A 25487-nucleotide genomic window follows, 5' to 3' on the forward strand; every position below is an offset into this window, starting at 1 on the left:
TCAAAAAAAAATTTGTTGACGTGCCAATTTTGACACGTCAACATTTACTGACGTGGCAAAAAAATAGAACTGTTTGACACGTCACAAAATTGCCTTTTATTTTATTTTATTTTTTTGTAGTGAGAGGTTTTCGTAAGATTGAAGTGGAAGGTGATGCACTAGAGATCGTACAAGCCATGCGCAGTGATTCAATCTGTATGAGGAGTTATGGTCGTTTGGTTGAAGGGCCTAAACACTTGCTTAACTCGGCAGTCCAATGGGAGGCTAAACATGTCAGAAGATGTGGCAACAAGGCTGCCCATTCTTAAGCTAGGTTTGCTTTTAGTTCCACTGTAGAGCAAGTTTGGACTCTGGAATGTCCTTTCATGTATCCAGGAAACTATTCTTGTTGAGCAAGAACTTTATTGATTAATACAAATTTGGTTTCTCTGTTCAAAAAAAGAAAGAAAGAAAAAGACTAAAAAGTAAAAACAATTTTAAAGACTATTTCCCCACCACTATCTCATCCTTTCCCCTTTTGCAGCGTGCCTTGTAAATTTTGGTTGAGAAAATGGTGAGTGCGTGATGAGCGGAAAGCAGGAAAAAACTTCTATTTTATTTTTTGGACATTGCAGTCCAGCCAGTCCTCTCTAGTCTAGTGGAGAAAATAAAAAATTTGTAGGGGGGTACATTTTTGGATTTTGCTAGGCGGGTTGGAGGCTGGAGAGCTTTTCTTTTTTCTTTTTTCTTTTTACTAGGGGCGCCCTTCAAATTTTTACTTAAAAATTTTTTTAATTTTTTTTTTTTTACCGTGGGCGCCCACCCCTGAGTTGCCCCACGTATATCCGCCACTGATTATGTGGGTCTTGGCAAGAACTTCAAAGATTTGAGTAGAGAAAAGCTTTTCTTGGGTCGCTATAGCATCATAGCCACGTAGTAATGTTATGGGTAGGTTTTGATGAGGCTGTTAGGAATTTGAGTGAAAAATATTAGGGGAAAATTCACTTTATCCTTATGAAATTTCAGGAGTTTTTCAATTTGAACTTCAAAGTTAAAAAAATGGTCAATGTAATTCTCTAATGTTTCAAAAAATTTTAATTTAAACCTTCCGTTATTAATTTCCGTTAAATTGGACGGAAATTTAAAAAAAAAAAAGTCTGAGGGTAATTATGTAATTTCATAGATTTTCGTTCAATTTGACGGAAATTAATAACAGAAGGTTTAAATTGAAAATTTTTGAAACATTAGGGGGTACATTGCTAATTTTTAAACTTTAGGGTTAAAATTGAAAAACCTTTAAAACTTAATGAAGTAAGTGAATTTTTCTCAAAATATTATAACACCCTGGTTTTACATTAGAAAAATGAGTAGTAGCTCAAATAGAGCAGATGAATTATAAATAAGTTCATGGATGCTAACTGCTAAGTTCTATATTAATTTTTTATTAGGTGAGACTGAACTTTACAACTTGATAGTAATTTACTTATCGGGTAAAAATAAAATTTATAAGTGATTTTAAAAAAAATTCAAATTCATTAGTTTTGTTTAAGTAGTACGACAAAAGACCGCCAAGAAGTGGAAGATAAAATCCATGGTGTGGTATTGTGAATGTGGACTCGTCAAATGACGATAAGCGTGGATATTATTGCATGATTAAAAAATGAGATATTTGAGGAGAAATTCAAAACTAATAAGCACTACATACATAGTTCTGGATGTTCTGACTTCCGAGCACTGATTTTTCTTCGCCAAACAAATTCAGAGTTACGTGAATAACTTGATTTCATCCACTATCATGGGCCCAATGTTGGGGTTGAAAAATTAATTTCTTTGTTGTCTTCTTGAATCGAATGAACACTCTTTGAAGACTTTGATGGCAATGACTATAAAATTTCAAAGTCTTCCTCTGTCATAGAAAGTCAGAAACATGCATGAAAGCAAAGCTTTTGTTTAATTTGTTTCATTTATTGGTTTATTTTGGTAATGAAGAACTTAGAATTGCTGCTTCCACTCTTCTCTTAAAATACGTTTATATATTAAGTAGCCGGCCACTAGCCAGAATCCTTGCAAGGTCTTGCAGCTCCATGGATCTTTCATCTTTCATCCTTCTTTTCTTTTTGTTGCAAATTCCTTATCCATGTTCATCAGTCACATATGATTACCTCCTCAAAGGCTCATTTCTATCTGTTGAGAAGCCAAGTGACGTTTTGGTTTCAGCAAATGGTGATTTTTGCGCTGGATTTTTCTCTGTTGGGGAAAACGCTTTCAGCTTTTCCGTATGGTTCACAAAGTCCTCAAATCCAACAGTCGTCTGGATGGCAAACCGAGACCAACCAGTCAATGGAAAAGCTTCAAGGCTTTCCCTTTTGGAAGATGGCAACCTCATCTTGTCTGATGCAGGTAGAGTCACCATCTGGACCACCACAACGGCCTCAGCCTCCTCTTTGCAACTGCAGCTCCTCAACACCGGCAATCTTGTTCTCCGTACATCAGATAGTGTGTTCCTCTGGCAAAGCTTTGATTCACCTACGGATACCCTTCTTCCTCAACAACTACTAACTTTAGATGCCAGCCTTATCTCATCCAGAAGCCAAAGCAATTATTCTTCTGGATACTATAAGCTTTACTTCGACAATGATAACGTGCTTCGCCTACTATACAATGGTCCAAACATATCCAGCGTGTACTGGCCAGACCCATGGCTGCTATCTTGGGAAGCTGGAAGGACAACATACAACATCAGCAAAACAGCAGTACTAAATGTCACAGGCCATTTCAGCTCATCTGACGATTTGGAATTTAAAGCAGCAGATTTTGGCATGGTGGTTAAAAGACGGTTAACCCTCGATCCTGACGGTAACATTCGATTGTACAGCCTAGATGAGTTCCTGAAGACTTGGGTTGTCACATGGCAAGCCATCATGGAACCATGTAGGGTTAATGGTGTTTGCGGACCAAATAGTTTGTGTAGTTACAATCATGTTTGGGGCAGGACATGCTCTTGCATACAAGGATACAAGCTTCAAAATCCCAATGGCTGGTCTACCGGGTGTGAATCAGAATTCAAGATCTCGTGTAATTCTAGTCAGTTTCACTTTGTCATGGTCTCAAATGTAGAATTTTATGGCTATGACAAAAACTACAAACAAAATTCTACGTTACAGGAGTGTGAAGAGGAATGCTTAAAGATGTGCGACGATTGCAAAGGGTTCCAATTCAAATTTGACACTGGTACAGGTGTCTATTCTTGTTACCCCAAGGCACTATTACTTAACGGACACCATACACCTGATTTTGATGGAGATGTGTATCTAAAACTACCCAAAGCTGACATTTCCTCTGATAAAGAAGAAGTAATGTTAGATTGCCATGGGGAAGTTCGTCAGCTGCTAAGTAGAACATACAAAAATGGCCATGAGAACCGGTCCCTGAAGTTTTTGGTTTGGTTTGCCAGTGCACTGGGATGCGTAGAGCTGACCTGTTTCTTACTGGTCTGGTGCTTCTTGTTTTGGGGTAGAAAAAATCCTGACAAAGCTTTACAAGGATACATCCTTGCTGCCGCTGGATTTCGAAAATTCTCCTATGCTGAGCTTAAAAAGGCAACAAGGGGATTCAGTGAAGAGATAGGAAGAGGAGGCGGAGGGGTTGTATACAAAGGGGTATTGTCTGACCATCGGGTTGCAGCAATCAAGCGACTGAATGAAGCTGCCCAGGGAGAAGCTGAATTCATGGGAGAAGTAAGCTCCATAGGGAGACTGAACCACATGAACTTGATAGAGATGTGGGGATACTGCGCAGAGGGAAAACAGAGGCTTTTGGTTTATGAATACATGGAGCGTGGATCCTTAGCAGATAACCTCTCTTCTGCTACACTCAATTGGGAGAAGAGGTTCGAAATTGCCTTGGGCACTGCCAAAGGATTGGCTTACCTTCACGAGGAGTGCTTGGAATGGATTCTACACTGCGATATAAAGCCACAGAACATTCTCTTGGACTCTAATTTCCGGCCAAAGGTGGCAGATTTTGGCCTTTCCAAGCTCCTAAATAGAGGTGGCTCGGACAATATGACCTCAAGGATAAGAGGGACTAGAGGTTACATGGCACCTGAATGGGTTTACAATCTTCCTATCACCTCCAAAGTCGACGTCTATAGCTATGGGATTGTAGTGCTGGAAATGGTAACTGGAAAGAGCCAAACAAATATCCTTACTGTCGACGGTGGAGGAGTAATCGAGCAAGGGGGGGTGGTCACCTGGGTGAGGGACAAAGTGAAGAAAGCTGCCACGAGGAAGGAGTCACGGATTGAAGAGATTGTAGACCCCATGATGGCCGGAAAGTACGAAATGGGTAAGATGGAAGTTGTTATTAGAGTCGCTTTGCAATGCGTGGAGGAAGATAAGGATGCAAGACCCACCATGAGACAGGTAGTAGAGATGCTTTTGCGCTGGGAGGATGAACATTCTATGACCTTCTAGCTGAACTGAAGACCAGCTTCAGGTATTGTACGAAAATGTAAGTAAGGTCTTCATGCTTGGAATTCTGTTAGTCCTTTCCGTTGATTCATTATGTTGCGCCCATCATCATCACAATGTAGCAGTTGGTGTCTTGTGATGTAATATGTTATTGGATTTGTGTGTTTGCTTGGGATACCGGTTTAATATACTTTTTAATGCTTTTCACGGATTTTAAGAGTCTAGGACTCTGAAGTTGTGGATCGTAGGATAGTGTTGGATTCCCATTTCTAAGTCTAATTAAAACTTGGGATGCGTTGGATCTCTCTTTCTCTCTGTCTCTCTCTATATATATATCCAAGCAACCACAAAAGCCACGCTGACTACAAAAATTACATCAACAGTGGAATATCCAGATTACTATAACGTCTAGTGGGCTTAAAAGAAGGCTCAGCCGTGATCTAGGACTCGAGCTCACTAAGCATCACGCACACTGGAATCCCTCCTTTGCTTGCACCCAAAATTACAAATAGGAAAAATGTATAATAAATTCTTGAGTCAATCCTCCAAAATTTAAATTTTTCTAAGTTTTTTTTTTTTTTTTTCGAAAATTTAGTTCCTGAATCAATTGAAATGACAATAAAATTTCTGCCGTTAAAATTTTTTAATAGACGTTAGGATAACTCAAAACGTATCGTTTTACCCGATTAAAATATTAATTTTTAATTAATTTAATTTTAAAAATTAAATCTAAAAACTAAAAAACTAAAAATAAAAATTGAAGGGTGGCCAGGGGGGGTGGCAGCACACCCGGCCCTGCAACTAAACCCCAAACCCGTTGAGGGTGGCCGCAAGCCACCCCAGGGGTGGGCGGCCACCCCATAGGGGTTGGGTGGTGGCCAGGGGTGGTAGCGCCACTCTTGGCCACCCTTCATTTTTTATTTTTTATTTTTTTAGATTTAATTTTTTTAAATTAAATTAATAAAAAATTAATATTTTAATCGGGTAAAACAATGCGTTTTGAGTTACCCTAACGTCTGTTAAAAAATTTTAATGGTAAAGATTTTATTGTCATTTCAATTGACACAAGGATTAAATTTTCAAAAAAAAAACTTGGAGAGATTTAAATTTTAAAAGGTTGACTCAGGGATTTATTATACATTTTCCCTTAGGAATAAGTTATGTAAAGTAAACAATATCCAAAAATCCACCCCATTAATAACCCACCAATTAAGGAAAGCCATTTGTGAGTCTTTAAGTGATTTTCCCCGGAACAGGATCTTCTTCATTTCAAATGAATTGAACAATATTCAGTTAGTTATAGTAGAGGGTATTTGTGTCTTTTCACTTTTTGAGTGAACAAAAATACTTCTCTACTATAATTAACTGGATATTCTCCCATTCAAATGAAATGAAGAGGATCCTAATTTCCCCCGATATGGGAAAAGGTCGATGGCTCCATAACTATGGAAAATGAAATCACCACATTTAACAACCGATTCCACATCACGTGACACTTGCCGCACTTGCCATATCTACCAAACAAGGAAGAAAATGCTAACCAATGAGGTAATACAGAAGTGTTACATAGTTTGAAGCCAATTTAAATTTAGAGTGTGCTTGTTATTACTTCCCCATATATATATAGAACCTAATTTCCTGTATGGAGAGAAAATAAATTATAATATAGCCCTACCTTCAAACGTGGCAAGCATTCGCTTTTAATTATAACAGATAAAATTAAAAAATAAAGAAGACTCAATCCAGTAAACAAGATCCAAACGTAGCCGGCATTGCTCTTAATTATAACACACCTCTGTCTTGGCCAGCATTCGCTAACAGATAAAATAAAAAAATAAAAAATGAAGTGTCTATGGTATTTGCATGTGATTATCACAATCCAGAAATAAAAGAAAAAACCACGCCATTTATGGCTGGCTGATCACCACCAAACCCATGACCATGAATACATTTAAAAGCGAAAATGCAAGCCAACTACCCAATATATATATATATATATATATATGGGCCGTGCCCTCTGGAAAGGAGAACAACCATTGCCAATAAGAAGTTAACAGATTTCGGCTCACCATGATATAAAACCATCACTGATCATCATTTTCTTCCCGGAAAAGCATCTCAACTACTTGGCTCATGGTGGGTCTTGCATCTTTATCTTCATCTACGCATTGCAGAGCAACGCCAACCAAAGTTTCCATCTTACCCATCTCAAATTTGCCTTCCAATATTATTGGGTCCACGATTTCTTCCGCTCTATCCCTCTTCTCCCTCACCCACGTAACCAGCCTTTGGTGCTCTGTTTCCCATCCACCGTCTAAAGCATGCACGCTCTTTGTTGGGCCCTTTCCGGTCACCATCTCCAGCACCACTATTCCAAAGCTGTAAACATCCACTTTGGAGGTGATAGGCTGATCCAATACCCACTCCGGAGCCATGTAACCCCGGGTTCCTCGTATCCTTGAAAAGCTTGAATTCTTCAGATCACCTCTTTTCTGAAGCTTCGAGTGGCCGAAGTCTGCCACCTTTGGCTGATAATTAGAGTCTAGGAGTATGTTGTGAGGCTTCACATCGCAGTGTAAAACCCACTCCAAGCACTCCTCGTGCAGATACGCCAAGCCTTTCGCCGTGCCCACAGCGATTTTGAACCTTTTCTCCCAGTCAAGTGCATTGGACGAAAGGTTTTGGGCTAAAGAACCATGTTCCATGTACTCGCACACCAAAAGCCTGTGATTTCCCTCTGCGCAAAACCCCCACATCTCTATTAAGTTCATGTGGTTTATCCTCCCAATGATGCTTACTTCTGCCAGAAATTCACCCTCTCCTTGATTAGTTTCGTTGAGACGCTTGATTGCTGCAACCCGATTTTCCGAAAGTACCCCTTTGTATACAATTCCTCCCGCACCTCTTCCAATCTCCTCGCTGAAACCCTTCGTCGCCTTCTTTAGCTCAGCGTAGGTATATTTTCTGAATCCGACTCCAGCAAGATGGTAGCCCTGTTTGTCCGCCGCCCATGAACTTTGGTGGGTTCTGATCAATAGACACCATACCAAGAAGATACAGATGATCTCAAGTCCTCCCACTCCACAGGCAAACCAAAGCATGAACTTCACCGTCCCATTTCCACTGCTTTTTACATAGTTTCTTTCGAGTTGCAGTACTGTACCTTCCCTTGGGCAATCTAGACCGAATTCTACTATAGAATTTGTGTAGGACAAGAGATTTCTCTCTGGCAGCCTCAAGTAGAGGTCTCCATTGAAATCTGGTGAGCGATATCCATTGAGCAATAACGCCTTGGGGAAACATTTCGCAAAACCATCATCCTCAGAAAAGGTGAATTGGATCGCTTTGCAATTGCACGATTGCAAGCATATATTCTTACATTCGTCGAGTGTGGTATTGGGAAAGTAGTCATAATCATAACCATAGAATTCAACGTGGGATAGCTGCAGAAAGCCAGACTCATTATTGTTGCAAAATAGATCAAAAGAATTCGGCTCAAGCTCACACCCGTAAGCCCAATCGGTATGATTTTTCATCTTATACCCTGGAAGGCAAGAGCATTTTCTATGAGAACCAGCATTAACATAGCTGCAAATGCTGTTGGCCCCACAAATACCATTAATCGTGCATGGTTTCTGAATGGCTTGCCAGGAAATAACCCAAGTCTCCTCCTCCTCTTCCCAGCTGTAGAGTCGAATTTCACCATCGTAATCAACTGTCAATCTTCTGTGAAGCTCTGCCCCATAATCAGCTGATACAAAAGTAAAATCATCGGAACAGCTGAAGTTCCCTAAGGAATCAAGCACTGCAACTCTACTACTGTTGTACGTGGATCTTCCAGCTTCCCAGCTCACAAGCCCTGGATCAGGCCAATAAATACTAGAAATCTCAAGTCCGTCATAAACAAGGGTGAGAAGGTTATTGTCGTCGAAGATAAGCTTGTAGAAACCAGAGGAAGAGTTGCCCTGGCTTCTTGAGGAGACAAGCTTTGTATTTCTAGTGAGGAGTTGTTGGGGAAGAAGGGTATCTGTCGGAAAATCAAAGCTCTCCCACAAACTAACACCTTCCGAATTGTGTAGAACAAGATTTCCAGTGTCGTAGAGAGACAATTGTACGACTGATGAAGGTGAACGTGTGTTTGTGGCCCAAACGGTGAACTCTCCGGCGTCAGTTAAGATAAGATTACCAGTTTTAAGGAGGGAGAGCTTTGAGCGCCTTCCATTAACTGGCTGATCACGATTGGCCATCCAAACTATGTTGTGGGTGTGAGTCTGGGATGGGTGGTTGAACCATATGGCAAAGCAGTAGGCATTTTCACCGACGGGGTAAAAGCCGGCGGAGAAGACACCATTTGATGATTTCAGAACCTCTTCCGTTGTCTCTACGGAGACGGAGGTGATTTGGGTCATAGTATGATCTAATTGAGTAGATGAAAATGGAAAACAATATGCCAAACAGAGTAGAAGGAACAAAGCTTGCGTACCCATCATGAACTTCATGAGAGCACAAAACAGGAGATTAATGGACTTGAACGACTACTGCTATATTTAGTGTCAAATGAATAAATAGAAATGCTACATAAATAAGCAAACTAGAAATGCCACCTTTTGTTCATGTTCATGACGGTCTTGTTCTTAGCTGAGAAGTCATATTAAATGAGTCGAGTAAATTTTTTAGTCCATTAATTCCTAATAGTCTTTAAGTTTAGGTTGCTCACGTTACCAGAATTGGAATTTTACCGAACTTTTCAGTCAGCCACGGGTGTCATGGTCTTTGCTAGGCGTCTTGCGACTTAGCATATGGTCTAGTCCCCAAAAATGAATGTTCGTTATTATTTTAGTATTGATCCAACATTAGTAGGGGTGAAAAGATGTGCGATTATGAAGTTTTTTTTTTTTTTTTTACCAAGAGTACATTAATATATAGTTGAACATAACTCTAGCCCAAAAGCCGAAGCTAATGGGTTAAAGTCCACTTAGGTATATTAACTACTTTTTTCTTTTATATTTTCTCAATGTGGGACTCAACACTCATAAATGTATTCACTGTTAAACATACTGCTGAAGAAGTCCCTGAAGTTTCTGTTACTGTTGAAGTCTTCTAGTCTTACTACATCTCTAGTCTTCTAGTTTTACTACATCTCTTTCTTTATCTTTAAGTCATCTATTTGCATTCTACTTCTCTTGTTCTCTTGTTATTAATTTCAGATTAGTATTAGTCTTATGTTAGGATTATGTTATTAGTTTTTGAATTCACATCAACTTATGTTATCAAAGTTGGTGATGGATTATATTTGTATTTTCTGTTCTATTTAATCTTAATGAGAAAGCAACACAAATCATTCCGCAAAATCACGTTCTCTAAGAACTTTTTTATGGTATCAGAGCCATTATAGGCATACGCCCCATAGCTCTTCTTTCTTAAGCTGCTTTCTTTTCTTTTCTCTTCTTCTCCTGCATCACACAAACAGCTCTTCTATGGCAGTCAATACCTCCTTTTCTGCTCCTTTTTCCCCACCTACCCTTTCTCAATTCAATGGAAAGCTTGAAGGTCCAAACTATCTTGGTTGGAAAACTCAATTCATGCCTATCCTGCGCACCCATGAATTATTAGGCATCGTGGATGGAACCGAATCATGCCCTGCTCAATTTATCACTGATGATAGTGGTAAAGAAACCCTCAATCCAGAATTCACCATCTGGAATAGAAAGGATCAATGCATCCTAAGTTGGATCAATGTCACATTATCTGAGAAGGTCTTGTCCACAGTTTATGGACTTGATACTTCCAAACAAGTCTGGTCAGCCCTAGCAACCAGGTTTGCTAATGATTCTAGGTCTCGAATTGCCAATCTCAAAAGACAATTACTAAGTCTTCACCAAGGCTCCTTGACCTGCTCAGACTACATTCAATCTGCCGAAGTATGGTCTGATCAACTAGCTGCTGTGGGAAAACCTATCTTTGATGAGGACCTCATCTCATTCCTTCTCAATGGCCTCAATCCATCCTTCAACAGCTTTGTCACCACTGTCTCCCTCCTAACTCGAGAGAAACAACTCTCTCTTGATGATTTCCAAGAAGAACTCATCAATCATGAAACATTGATCAATCAACAGCAAGCCTCAACAGTTGACACTTCAACCTTTGCCTTGTTTACACAGAAACTAGGTCAGAAATCATCCAAGAACCGTGGTGGGTATCCTCCCAGAAATTTCAGTTCTAGACCCCTGCTGCCAAATTTTTTGCTGCTGCCCCTGCATTCACCACAGCCCCAAGGTACAGCAGGCCTCCTGGTCCAAGGTCTCCTTATTCCCCTGCACCAAGGTACAACACTCCTACTTATGCTCCTACTCCAAGGTACAATAATACACCTGCTTTGTTGCCAACTCCTAGCACTAGTCAGCCATCTCGCATGCCATGTCAAATATGTGGAAGAGTCAATCACCAAGCACTAGATTGCTACTATAGGATGGATTACTCCTATCAAGGAAGACACCCTCCTCCTCAATTGGCAGCAATGGTGGCGCAATCCAACAATGCCTTTGAAGACCCTCAATGGTTCGCTGACAGTGCCGCCAACACACATATTACTCAAGACTTGGAGAACCTTAATGTTCAGGAACCTTTTCAACAACATGACACTGTTGCCGTGGGGAATGGTACAGCTCTTACCATAGCAAATTCTGGTTCTACCACTCTTCAAGCCCCTCATTCTAATTCTAGTTTTAAATTGAATAATGTCTTACACTGTCCTGAATCAGCTGCAAATCTAGTCTCAATTCAACGCTTTTGTGTAGATAATTCTTGCTGCTTTATTCTAACCTCATCTCATTTTTTTATCATTGATCTTCAGACAAAGGCAATCCTCTTGGAAGGGAAGAGTGAGAATGGCATGTATCCTCTCAAGCTGGGCAGGAAGTCTCACAACAACAACAAGTCTGTTATAGCTTTATTAGGAATAAGAACATCATCCTTAGTATGGCATTTTAGGTTAGGTCATCCATCTAATGATGTAGTTATTCGAGTTGTTCGAGATAGCAATTTACCTATATCGCATTCAAATTATGTTTCAGATTCAAATTTCAATAAAAATTTGCTTTGTGGTTCCTGCCAATTGGGTAAAAGTAAGAAACAAGCTTTTTCTCCATCTACCCGTGTCTCTTTATTTCCTCTTCAACTTATTCACACTGACATTTGGACCTCTCCAGTACTGTCAATCAGTGGATACAAATATTATATAGTTTTTGTGGATGATTTTTCAAGATTCACCTGGATCTATCCCCTACACACAAAATTAGCAACCTATGATACATTCCTCAAGTTTAAACTTCTAGTTGAAAAACAATTCTCTACATCCATTAAAGCAATCCAATCTGATGGAAGAGGAGAGTTCACATCCCATCTCTTCTAAACTTTCCTAAAAAACAATGGAATTGAACATAGAAAAAGCTGCCCTTATACTTCCCCTCAAAATGGTCTTGCCGAAAGAAAACTAAGACACATTCTTGAAACCGGTTTAACCTTTTTAGCCCACTCTCACCTCTCAAATAAATATTGGGTTGATTCTTTTCTTACTGCAGTGTTTGTCATTAATAGGTTGCCTACACCTACTCTTCAAAATATGTCTCCCTATTCTAAACTCTATTCTAAAGCTCCTGACTACCAAAGACTTAGAGTCTTTGGCTGCTTATGCTACCCATTGCTCCGGCCCTATAATACTGGAGAGGCCACCGTTTTTTTATGGGATCCAATAATAAATTTACATAAAGAATGAATAAAAATGAGATGAAAAATAATATGTAACATCAACCTTAGGGTCCGTTTGAGATTTTAAAATTTTCGTTTTTAAAACCCCAAAGGCATTTGGTAAACTATGTTAAAAAATAATTTTTTATCAAATATTTGTTATGCAAAATCATGATTTTGGTTTAAATTTGCGTTTTTTTAAATAAACACCCAATAGCCTGCTTAATTCTAGAAATCGTATTTTTTTTTTCCTATTTTAAATTAAGTAATTTTTAAATCGTAATGTCAAACACCTTACGTTTTGCAATATCTTTTAAAAATATAGATTATTCTTGTAAAATCACAATCACAAACGCACCCTTATAAAATATTCACAACGAGAAGCATTCCATCCAATTGGTCGATGGTGAGTCGTCAACCATCATGATTCATGATGGCAAATCATATGTGTCATGACCGAGACAAATAAAATTATTGTAAAATCGTTTTAGTGGAAGAAGAAGAACAAACTCGATCCATATGACCATGCTTGGTAAAGAAGCACGACAATGACAAAATTCATTAAAAAATAAATTTAAAATTGTTACAGTATCTTAATTTACAGGAACCTTCAAATTGATGCTCAATGATCCAAAAGAAAAAAAGGCTTAAGAAAAAGTGTAATGATGTAAATTACATTTTAGTCCCACAATATGTTAATCTTAACCAATTTTTGATATATATTTTTTCTCAACAAGTATAGACGAATCCAAGGGTAAGAACATTCACATTCGGCTGAACATTTTAGCTATTTTCTTTCCTCATTCTATTTAAAATATGATTTTTTTTTTTAATCTGTTTTTATTATTTCCAAAGAGGAGAGATAATCGGATTGATTTTCTTTTTAGTTTCTTTTTTTTTTTTTTTAATTTTTCTTTTATGCATTGTTGCGGAGCACTATATATAGCATCTAGCCAATTCCTTAGCCAAAGTGGCCAGCTAGATGCATGAGAAAGTTTTTTTGATATTTTTGCTACAGAAGGAGCCTAAATTATCTTTTGGCTATTTTAGCTAGTCCAATATGAATGCTAGCTCTTAGTTGGGACTGCTACATTAGCATTATAAGATAAATGTGAAATAAAAATGTAGAACCTAATTATGCATCTATAGAGAAACCCTAATTTCTCAAAAACTTCTTCATATTTCCTAAACACTAGAAGGAACTAAGCAAGGATTCTGGAAAATGGATTCATGGAAGCTTTTTGGAGAAAATAGGTCACTGCCAACAAAAAGAATAGAAATAAATTTAAATAGAACAATAAGGTTTGAAGAGTATTATAGGAGTCAAGAAGTGTGTAGAGACTAATATTTAGATACAATATCAATGCAGTGCGAGTACGTACGGTGTCAAATGATTCATTTACGAAGTTTAAGCTCAAGCTCTAAGTATAAATTAGACCAGCCCAATATTTCTGCAAGGATTGGGTCGCATGGATGATTGGAAGGCTTGTAAGGATTGGGTCTTGGATAATGGAAAGCCCAATCTGCAATTCTTCTCTACCCATTTTGGGAAATCCAGAGTTTAGATACTGTTTATCGTTCAATAGCTGATCACATGTGCAAGTTCCGTTAGATTGAAAAACTCTCCACAACGTCGGTCATCGCCTTCATCAGGCTCTCTGGCATACAGTGATTTATCACCTGATTGTGATGCTCACGACCATGACTCCATGCCCACTCCAACTCACCTATTTGAACTTGATTTGGCCGAGTTCATTACCTTTTTTTTTTTTTTTTTGGCGTAAGTCAATTTGGTTCATCGGGTTCGAAGCGTTTGAAATTTGTGATTTTAATGCAACATCTGGCCGGACTTGAACAGCATGGTGATATCTGAGAGAGGGTAAAGGCGGGCGTGCGTGTAACTTGGGATGGAAGGCATTTTGAGAAAAAAAAAGTTAACAGTGATCATGTGCGAGTCACGTGATCGCTGTTGCATCAATCAAAACGGCTTTGACTGACAAATGGTCGAATTGCAAAAATTTAAAAGTTTGGAAAGGTGCATTGCAAAAATTGAAACATTGGAGGTCGAATTGAAAATCACTCCAAACTTTAATTGGGATGGTAAAGTGTAATTTTTTCAATATGTTATTACTCTATATATATTATGAGATGTGGAGTGAGTTCTATGTATATTATGAAGCAAAATGCAATGGAAAATAAGAGGATTTTCGGTAAACAAGTATAAACTTCTCCATATGAGTACTTACTCTAACAACTACGATATTTTGGTGGCAAATTATGTTTTGGAAAACTATAGTTGCTATTATAAACACTAGTTAGAGGTATTTTCAAAATGGGGCTTATGTTACAAATGTTTAGTTTACTTAAAGTAGACTCAAATATCTACTTGTAAAATTTGTGATAATTTTATGAGTATTGTAAGAAAAGATAAGGAAGAAGATTCGTATGTGTGTCTTGAATTTTGTATTTAAGATTGACGGGAAAACTCAAACTTTTGAGTATGGGTAACTCTTTGGAACCCCGCCTAATGAAGTGGAGATCACTAGTTTGAATCTCCCTCCCTCCTCTTGTGCGGACATGTCAAAAAAACTCTTAATAGTTAGTTTGTAGAACCTTTTGATAAAATAATGTTAGATATGTGTATTAATTTGTAATGACAATGTTGATATGTGAAGTTATATAGAAGCTCTTATATATATATATATATATATATATATATATATTTTTTGAGATGAGTTTGTTTTTTCAAAAGAAAATAAAAATTTGTACATTAGCTTTTTCGCTATCACGATTCTAATGTTTTATTACGCAGTAGCGTCAAGTGAAAAATTAACTTGTTTTTAAGTTGGAATGTTACCATGGGAGCCAAACTATATTCTGCCCCTTGCACCTCCGGTAAAAAGCTCACCAAATTTGATTGTGACTATTGCTAGACCCGACCTTGTATAGACACATTGTTGGAGCATCACAATACTGTATACTCACCACGCCTGGCATTGTTGCCATTGCATTTTTTATACTAGAACTAAGCATATTAAGGCTGAGAGAAATTGTCAACAAAGATTTTGTGCTCGGTATAGTTCTGCTAATGATCAATGCGCAGACATTTTCACTAAAGGGTTAAGTTTTGCTAGATTTCTTGTTTTGCGAGACAAGTTCCTGGTCAATATTGTTCCACCCATGAGCTTGATGGGGGCTATTAATATTAATTGTAAGAGGTTTAATTCAGACAACTGAAGATCAAGTTTCAGACACCAGGAGTACAAGCAAGCAGCCACATCTTCTGCAATACTTATCAAGGTAAAGTTCATTTGAATATTTTCATTAGGAGAAAAAAATTCGATTAAACAAAGACGCCAATTAACCGACTACGTACTGCTAGTAAATGTTAAATATATTGGATAATATATTAGAAGCGGAAGAAAGAGAGAGAAGAGAGAGAGAGCGAAAGCATACAATGGACTACATTGTATTGACTCTTATATAATAATGAATACAGAGGCCTCTATTTATAGAGAGGCAAGTAACCTAATATATTAAGGAAAGGTAAACCTAGTAGAATAAGGAAAGGTAAACCTAGTAGAATAAGAAAAGGTAAACCTAGTAGACTAATAATACCTAAAGAAGTAAATAACAAGTAATATTCTTAACATCCCCCCTCAAACTCAATGTGTAAACTTGAGTTTGGATAAACGAAAAGGGAAAGAAAAAGGAATTCGCCGAAAAAGCTGCTTGTGCCGAAAAAATTGCCAAAGTAACGCCATAAAAGTTGTTAGAGACCGGTGGATTCTACCTGAATTTGAGCAATGCATTTAAGCTGGAGCTTGGTACACTTGGTTGTAATTTTGACTTGAAAACCATATACTAGTAATGAAGTAGCTCGCCTGGTCGGCTGAGAAAAATAGGTTCGGTTAAAAAGAGCTTGTTTGGCTCGTAACCCTTGGACCGTCTCGCCTTGTCGGCTGAACGAAAGTCTGACCCATCTAACTAGTAGACCGTCTCGCCTGGTCGGCTGAGATAAGCAGGGCCGGTTAAAGAGGCTAATCATGCCTGAAACCCTTGGACCGTCTCGCCTTGTCGGCTGAACTAAAGTCTGACCCATCTAACTAGTAGACCATCTCGCTTGGTCGGCTGAGCTAAGTAAGGAGAAAAATGGCCGGTTGAAGAGGCTAATCATGCCTGGAACCCTTGGACCGTTGAAAGGTCTGACCCAAAAATTCTAACTAGTAGACAGTCTCGCCTGGTCGGCTGAGATAAGTAGGGCCAACAAGGCATAAGTGGGCCGGTTAAAAAGGGCTTCTTTGGCCCGAAAACCCATGGACCTAAGGAAAGATTGGTATGACCTGAAAGTGCTTACCGCAAGAATAATGAACCGGATTGAACTGCGCCAAAGATAAAGGCTATGGAACCAAATTGAATAAGCATGAACCAACTTGAACCGCACAAAACAAACGCTTAAATTTGGAGAAGAATCTTGTTTTCTGCCATATAGAGATGCCAAAAGCAAAAATAGACCACAAATTTGAAATCAGGACGAAAAATTGAGTAGGAAAAACCTAGTCAATTTTTTTTTTTTTTTTTTTTAGTGGTCAAAGTCAACGTTCAACAATGGAAAAGTCAACCCTATCAAGGTGCTGACGTGGCATATCCGCTGACGTCGCTGATGTGTTGACATTGTAGTGGCTGATGACGTGGGCAGGCAAGTTGATGTGGCACTTAGAGCTGACGTGGCCATGATGACGTGGCAATTTGGTGCGATGGCGCGTGCGGTACACGCGCGAATGGAGGCTGCTGGTCTTGGCGCGTGGATCTGACGCGCAAAAATTCTAGTGGCGCATGGGGGCGCGTGCAGCGTCGTATGGAGGATATGAAGCCTGTTCTGGAATCACCGAGAGTAGATCTATCGATCGGTGGTCTTGGAGAGGCGATCAGACCACCGTGGTGGCTAGTGGCGGAACGGCAGTGGTGGAGCAACCGGAACTTGAGGCGGGGCGTGGAGGCGCGTCCCATAACCTTTGGCAGTGTTCTAGACTGAATTGAGACTACCGGCGGAAGATCTATGGAACGGCACCGCAACCTGGCTGATCCACCGGACGTGGCGGCACGTGAACAAATTGAAAGCACCTTTGGGCGGCGATAAGGCTGTGTGTGGCAGCTATAGACTGAGCGGCTCCGGATTTATTGGCTAGCACGATTTTGTGACTATAGGCAGCAGAAAATTTGGCCGCGCGTGATGTAGGGCGACGAGACTGAAATTCTTCAAAAGGAAAACGCTAGAAAAGACGTTTATTCAAGGTCACACAAAAGTAGCTCTGATACCATGTTAAATATATTGGATAATATATTAGAAGCGGAAGAAAGAGAGAGAAGAGAGAGAGAGCGAAAGCATACAATGGACTACATTGTATTGACTCTTATATAATAATGAATACAGAGGCCTCTATTTATAGAGAGGCAAGTAACCTAATATATTAAGGAAAGGTAAACCTAGTAGAATAAGGAAAGGTAAACCTAGTAGAATAAGAAAAGGTAAACCTAGTAGACTAATAATACCTAAAGAAGTAAATAACAAGTAATATTCTTAACAGTATTCAAACACAAGAAACATTAGCACCAACCCAATACTACATACTACATTAATTAAACTGCATTAATCAAACACATAAACATTACACGTACGGCCGAAGAGCTGGATAACACTACAGGTTTCACAAAATAGTCATGATATCAAATGTACGTGTATAGTGGCCTAATTACTCGAACCCATTTATTGGATGATCGATACGACCACAACTATGCCTGCACGAAGACAAACTCCTAAGAAACAAATTATTTAGGCACTAAAACATGAGATAGTTTTTAATTATAATGATCATTTTCATGGCTAAGAAGCGTCTCAACTACTTGACTCATGGAGGGTCTTGCATCTTTGTCTTCCTCTACACACTGCAGAGCCATTCCAACCAAGATTTCCATCTTACCCATCTCATATGTGCCTTCCAATACGGGATCTATGATCTCTTCCATCCAGGAGGCCGTTGTTGCAGCCTTTCCGTTCTTAATTTTCTCCCTAACCCATGTAACCAGCCTTCTGTCTTCTGTCTCCCCACAACCATCCATTGCGTTGATACCCATTTGTGTTTGCTTTCCAGTCACCATCTCCAACACAACAATCCCGTAGCTATAAACATCTACTTTGGAGGTGATGGGCAGATTGAAGATCCACTCCGGAGCCATGTATCCTCGGGTTCCTCTTATCCTTGAGAAGCTTGAATTCTTGAGGCCACTTCTGTTTTGGAGTTTAGAAAGTCCAAAATCTGCCACCTTTGGATGATAATTAGAGTCTAGGAGTATGTTTTGAGGTTTCACATCACAGTGTAAAACCCACTCCAAGCACTCTTCATGCAAATAAGCCAGGCCTTTGGCAGTTCCTAAAGCAATTTCAATCCTTTTCTTCCAATCAAGTGAATTAGAAGAAAGGTTTTCAGCCAAAGAACCATGCTCCATGTACTCGTACACCAAAATCCTATGCTTTCCCTCAACACAATAACCCCACATCTCTATCAAGTTCATGTGGTTAATCCTCCCAATGATGCTTACTTCTGCAAGAAATTCACTTTCCCCTTGATTAGCTTCATTAAGGCGCTTGATTGCTGCAACTCGACTGTCAGACAATACTCCTCTGTATACAGTTCCTCCAGCACCTCTCCCAATCTCCTCACTAAAACCCTTTGTGGCCTTCTTTAGCTCGGCATAGGTAAATTTTCTGAATCCGGTGGCAGCAGGGAGATAGCCTTGCTTGTCTGCGCTCCAACTTTGCTGGCCTCTAATCAAGAGACACCAAACCAAAACGATACAGACGACTTCAAGCCCTCCCAACCCACATGCAAACCAGAGCATGATTTTCACCGTCCCATTTGGACGGCTTTTCACATACGTTCTGTCCAGTTTGACTGTACCTTGACTTGAGCAATCCAAACGGAATTCTTCTACGGAATTGGCGTAGGAGAGGCGATTGCTTTCAGGCACTCTCAAATAGAGATCTCCCTTGAAAGCTTGCGAACGATGCCCATTGAGCAATGTCGTCTTGGGGTAACATTTCGAAAAACCAGCATCATCGTCAAATTTGAATTGGAAAGCTTTGCAATTGCACCATCGCAGGCATAAATTCTTACATTGAGTTAATGTGTAATCGGGGAAATACCCAAAATCATAACCATAGAATTCAACATGGGATAGCAGCAGAAAGGCAGAGTCATTTTTGTTGCAAGAGAGATTAAATCTGGGTTCACACCCATAAGACCAATCGGTGTGATTTTTCATCTTGTATCCAGGAATGCAGGAGCATTTCCTACCAGAATCAGCAACATAGCTGCATATACCGTTGGGCCCACAAATACCATGAATCGTGCAAGGTTGCTGAATGGCTTGCCATGAAATGACCCACGTACCCTCCTCCTCTTCCCAACTGTGGAGTCGAATATTCCCATCGTAATCAACCGTCAATCTTCTGTGAAGCACTACCCCATTGTCAGCTGACATCACATTATATTGATCGGACGAACTAAAATTCCCCAACCAATCAAGCACCGCAATTCTACTCTTGTTGTCCGTCGACCTTCCAGCAGCCCGGCTCACAAGCCATGGATAAGGCCAATAAATACTTGAAATCTCAAGTCCATCAAAGAGAAGGCGGAGAAGGTTATTGTTGTCGAACAAAAGCTTGTAGAAGCCAGAGGAATAGTTGCCTTGGCTTCTTGAGGAGACAAGCCTTGTGTTTCTGGTGAGTTGTTGTTGGGGAAGAAGGGTGTCTGTGGGGAAATCAAAGCTTTGCCACAAACTAACGCCTTTCAAAGTACGTAGAACAAGATTACCGGTGTTATAGAGTAATAATTGTAGCGGTGAGCGTGAAAGAGTGTCTGAGGTCCAGACGGTGAACTTACCGGCGTCGGTTAAGATAAGATTGCCGGTTTTAAGGAGGGAGAGCTTCGAGCGCCTTCCATTAACTGGCTGATCTCGATTGGCCATCCAAACTATGGTGTGGGGTTGACTCTGGGATGAGTGGTTGAACCATATGGCAAAGCAGTAGGCATTTTCACCGACGGGGTAAAAGCCGGCGGAGAAGACACCATTTGGTGAAGATAAAACATCTTCTGGTTTCTCTGTGGAAAGAGATGAACCTTTACGCAAAGTGGAAAAAGTTGATGTCAATGGAAGAAGTAATGCCAAAGAGAGGACGAACAGGATTAGAGTAGCCATGAACTTCATGAAAGCTCAAAAGCGTGGGCTTGGGGAACTAATTTACCAGTGTAAAACAAATGAACGTTGATGCAAGACTTTCATATGTTAACGTTTTTTCGAAGAATAAAAACAATGAAAGACTTGTTTGTTTCTCGTACAGTGGTCATTGCCCAATCTATACGGGAAATTGGATTCTCTCCATCACCTCAAAGTTCGTCATTTTCTGACTTCCATTGGAGGTTGTTAATGCCTTGATGGAGCTGGTAATTATGTCAGAGAGGACCAACAATAATGGAGTCCTTCAGTTTATAGTTATAGCTATAAATAGGACATTTGCCATTAACCAAAAATAATAATAAAATATTATTTTAAATTTAAAATAATTAAAAATTAAAAAATATTTTAAAAAACTAAGGGTGGCAGGCCGGCAGGATTAGAAAATATTTTCAAAGTTCGTCATATGTTTCCATATTATTCAAAAGTTTCAAATCTATAATATTATGACAAAATAAAATCTTGGCCCACTAACGTTAATGCTGAGCTCAAAACAAAGGAATCTCACAGCTAAGAGATCCCTCGGGTAAAAGCAAATGACTCTTATTTGCTCAAGTAATAAAAAAGCAAGACTCTCATCTCATTTAGGGGGCGTTTGGCAAATGGGAGGGCCTAAACACTATAGTTGATGTAGATTGATGTGAAAAAAAGTAAGAATATTTGGTATAAAAAAAATGAAAAAGTGGTATGGAAAAGTGAAAAAGTTTTGTTTTGTAGTGATTTTTTTATTTGGATAATAAAAAAAAGTGAATGATTTGATATTAAAAGTGAAAAAGTTGGAATGTTTTGATGTTGATTTTTTTAAGAAATGGTGATAAACAGTGTTTGGGCCAACCCCATTCCCATTACCAAACAAAGCCTTAATTGCTTACCTCCATTGGAGGTCGCCAAGACTTGGCCATGGAACAATAAATGGAGTATACGTGACGTACGTGAGCTCCATGAAAGCTCAACTACAATTCAAAGGAATTGCTGGCGTGCAACTGTAACTTTAAAGATCCCAACCGTGATTCGCCATAAAAGTATTAAAATAATAATAGAAAAATTATAAAAAATAAGTTAAGAGGTGATTAGGCTTATCCTTTAAGGTTGTCAACCACCACCGAAAAAGAGATCGACGATGGTTGATTGGTTGTGGGCGATATGATTCAGTCATCAACGACTTAAGGGATGTCTCACAGCTGTCTCATGACAGAAATGAAAGGATGTAACTTATAAATAAAACGGTAGTAAAAGGTGTTAAGTATTGTCACTCTTAGAGCATATCCGGTATGAGTAACCAAAATAGTTACCGAAAAAGTACTTTATCTACTCATTTTCTATTAATACTAGAACAAATTTTCTATTTTCTTTAAATATTTTTTTGTGTGTGAGAAAGTACTGTGAAAGAAATAAGGGGAGAGAGAGTGAAAGAAAGAAAGAAAAAGAGAAAATAATAATAATAAAAATTTGTAGTGAGTACTGAATAGACACAAGAATCTGTTTAATGTTTACACTATAAGAAAAAATATTAAAATAGTTACTTTGTTAGACACAAAAATAGCTCATAATAGTCAAATTTAACTACTATAAGTCATTTGCCTATTTTACTCGAGGTGCAAGCAATTAGAGTAATGATAATATATAATTATATATAAACGAGCAGCAAGGAATTGGAATTAGATAAATATTAGGGAAAATTACAATTTACCCTCCAAAGGTGACAATGTTTTTCAATTTGAACATCGAAATTTCAATTTTTGCAATCCACCCCCACAAAGTTCCAATTTTTTTCAATTCGACCAATATTATCCAAAAATTCTCATATTGCCCTTGATTTTTTTTTTTTTTTATGAAAAAATAAATAAATTTGGGGGTACAAAAATGGCCAGATGGCCAAAGGGATGGCTATGGCCACCCCGAATTTTTTTTAAAATTTTTTTATAAAAAATAAAAAAATAAAAATTAGGGGCAATATAAAAAGTTTTGGATACAATTGGTCAAATTGAAAAAATTTAAAACTTTGAGAGGGTGTATTGTAAAAATTAAAACTTTGATGTTCAAATTAAAAAATGCTACAAATTTTAAGAGGGTAAACGGTAATTTTTCCTAAATATTAATTCCTTGACGTGTGATCGTGAGTGTGGACTTGTCAAAAGGAGAAATTCTAAAGTAATCAACACAACACAACAAAAACCCCACGAGCTCGATTTTTCTCCCTGTACCACCAAACGTACAGATTCTCCATCATGACCCTGTCGCCGCGAAACATTTTCTTGGTTGTCTTCATGAATCGACGAAAGAATTGATAGAAACAGCTCAACAAGTGATGTACCTTTCTCTATCCTTAGGATACAAGAAATCGATGCCCTCTTCAAGCTCAATCAATATCAAAGGCAATATTGACTAAGAAATTTCCTAGTCTTCCTCTGTCGTCACAGAAATTAACATATGCATGAAAGCGAACTGTTTGTTTGATTTGTTTAATAATTTATTGGTTTATTCTGGTAATTAATGAAGAAGTTAGAAACTGCTTCCACTCTTGTAGAAAAGATTTTGATATTTCATCTTTCATCCTGCTTCTCTTAATTTCTGTCCCACAGTACTCCTTATCCAGGTTCATCTGCAACATGTGATTACCTCCCAGTGCCACAATCCTAAGGCAACTTAAGTGGTTGTCTAAGGACCTCAATAAATTAAGGCTCCAAATAAGAAATTGTACAATAATTTTGTTTTTCTTAAAAAAAAAATAAAATAATTAAGGCTCCAATATAGTAAACAGTTAATAAATAGTCTCTCGTGAAGGCCAGAAATTAATAATTATATAATAAAAAGGTTATTTCAAAAAAAAAAAAAACTCTAATATAGTAAAAAGTTAATAAATAATCTCTAATTAAGGCCCTCAATTATGGTATAAAAATAATTTTACAATATTTTGGCCTTCTCTAAACACATGAAAACGAGAATTTATTGACTAGATCTGTTAAGGCTTTTAGCATTGACTAATTATAAAAAATAAAAAATAAATAAAATTAAGAGGTGATTAGGCTTATCCTTTAAGGTTGTCTTCGCTATTAAAAAATTGGTCAGCCACTCAAGGTGGGTTTAGGGTAAATCGACCACCACCAAAGAGATCGATGATAGTCGTGGGCAATATGATTCGGTCATATCACAGTTGTCCCATGATAGGATGTAACTTATAAATAAAATTATAGTAAGAGGTGTTAAGTGTCACTCTTAGAGCATATTCGGTAGGATCGAGTAAACAAAATAGGTATCGAAAAAGTATAAATTTTTACTTTATCTGCTCATTTTCTATACAAACTATACAACACATTTTCTCTTTTCTTTAAATATTCTTTTGTGTGTGAGAGAGTGTGAAAGAAATAAGGGGATAGAGAATGTGAAATAAAGAAAGAAAGGGAAAATAATAAAAAACTTTTATAGTGTGAATACTGAATAAACACAAAAATCTCTTTAATGTTCACACTATAAGAAAAAAAAATGTTAAAAGTCGAGTTACTCTACTGAATACAAAAAATAGTTCATAATAGTCAAATTTAACTACTATAGATCATTTGCCTATTTTTCTCCTCGGACCACCAATCAACACAACACAACATACAAAAACCATGCACGTACACGAGCATTGATTTTTCTCCCCGGACCACCAAACAGATTCTCCATGACCCTAGCTGTCTCATTTTCTTTGTTGTCCTCCTCAAGCTAGCTCATCAAGCAACTTGGTCTAAGAAATATCAAAGGCAATATTGACTAAGAAATTTCCTAGTCTTCCTCTGTTGTCGCAGAAACATGAATGAAAGCGAACTATTTTTTTGATTTGTTTCATAATTTATTGGTTTATTCTGGTGATGAAGAAGTTAGAAACTGCTTCCACTCTTCTAGCTAGAAAAGACATTTATTAGGTAGCCATCAGTCAGTCCGCTTCGAGTTCCATTGATATTTCATCTTTCATCCTGCTTCTCTTAATTTCTGTCGCACATTCCTTCCTGGTTCATCTACAACATATGATTACCTCCCACCTCCCAGTGTCGGCACAATCCTTAAGCAACTTAAGTGGTTGTCTAAGGCCCTAATAAATTAAGGCCCCAAATAAGAAATTGTACAATAAGTTTTTTTTTTTTAAAAAAAAAATAATAATAATTATTAAGGCTCCAATAACAGTAATAAATAGTCTCTAATTAAAGCCCGAAATTAATAATTATATAATAAAAAGGTTCTTTCAAAAAAAAAAAAAAAAAACTCTAATATAGTGAAAAAGTTAATAAATAATCTCTAATTAAGGCCCTCAATTATGCTATAAAATAATTTTACAATATTTTGGCCTTCTCTAAACACATGAAAATGAGAATTTATTGACTAGATTTGTTAAGGCTTTTAGTATTGACTAATTCAAGAGTAATTTTAGGTGGTCTTCGTGTATCCTACTTGTATCCTACTTGTATTCTACTAAAAATGATGTGGCTATTAAAATCACCATTGAATTTGTGATTGATCATTATTGAATTTTGATCAAATTGTGATTTTAATAGCCCATCATTCTTAGTGGGACACAAGTAGGCTACCTAGAATTACTCATAATTCAATAAAAAATTAAACTTGTTTATTGTAATTATGAGGTTTGAGTTGGATCAAATTGAGGCTAACAACATGGAAAACTCATTTGTGTGTATGGTGTCCAAGAAAGACCCAATTGGAGTAAAATAGTCATCTTTTGACTTTGGCATCATATGTGTTGTGACAAAATAAATTTAGGTTCACTCCATAAGTAGAAAATAAACCATCCACACAAGACACCAATATTTAAGTGATTCAGCTTAACAAGCCTAGATCTATTGACGGAGGCGACCCAGAAGAAATTTACTATCAAAAGATAAAGTACAAAAAAAATAGCATGAAGAAAATCACTTAAAACCTAAAGCTACAATACACCAAAATCTCACACACACGCAAACAAAAAAACAAAAGAGATAGAGAAAAACTAACGAATTAAAG

General features: G+C 38.0%; 4 protein-coding genes across 4 annotated transcripts in view; 2 read left to right on the forward strand and 2 right to left on the reverse strand.

Annotated features, from left to right (window-relative positions):
* LOC132185097 (uncharacterized) overlaps nucleotides 1–308 on the forward strand; it is a 5801-nt gene extending 5493 nt beyond the window's left edge. Inside the window, exon 5 of the mRNA XM_059598917.1 lies at nucleotides 121–308. Within this exon, the coding sequence (XP_059454900.1) occupies nucleotides 121–308 (188 nt within the window). The remainder of the gene's footprint in view (nucleotides 1–120) is intronic.
* A 1733-nt stretch (nucleotides 309–2041) lies between these two features.
* On the forward strand, nucleotides 2042–4649 carry LOC132184783 (putative receptor protein kinase ZmPK1). Its single transcript, XM_059598536.1, has one exon. The coding sequence runs from the start codon at nucleotides 2064–2066 to the stop codon at nucleotides 4452–4454; it is 2391 nt and encodes a 796-aa protein (XP_059454519.1). The 5' UTR covers nucleotides 2042–2063; the 3' UTR covers nucleotides 4455–4649.
* Nucleotides 4650–6535: 1886 nt separating this feature from the next.
* On the reverse strand, nucleotides 6536–8920 carry LOC132185098 (putative receptor protein kinase ZmPK1). The gene has a single exon (XM_059598919.1). The coding sequence runs from the start codon at nucleotides 8858–8860 to the stop codon at nucleotides 6536–6538; it is 2325 nt and encodes a 774-aa protein (XP_059454902.1). The 5' UTR covers nucleotides 8861–8920.
* An 8828-nt stretch (nucleotides 8921–17748) lies between these two features.
* On the reverse strand, nucleotides 17749–20681 carry LOC132184415 (putative receptor protein kinase ZmPK1). Its single transcript, XM_059598041.1, has one exon. The coding sequence runs from the start codon at nucleotides 20463–20465 to the stop codon at nucleotides 18057–18059; it is 2409 nt and encodes an 802-aa protein (XP_059454024.1). The 5' UTR covers nucleotides 20466–20681; the 3' UTR covers nucleotides 17749–18056.
* Nucleotides 20682–25487: the final 4806 nt, after the last annotated feature.

The sequence above is a fragment of the Corylus avellana genome, chromosome ca6, assembly GCF_901000735.1.
Source record: "Corylus avellana chromosome ca6, CavTom2PMs-1.0".
NCBI lineage: Eukaryota > Viridiplantae > Streptophyta > Magnoliopsida > Fagales > Betulaceae > Corylus > Corylus avellana.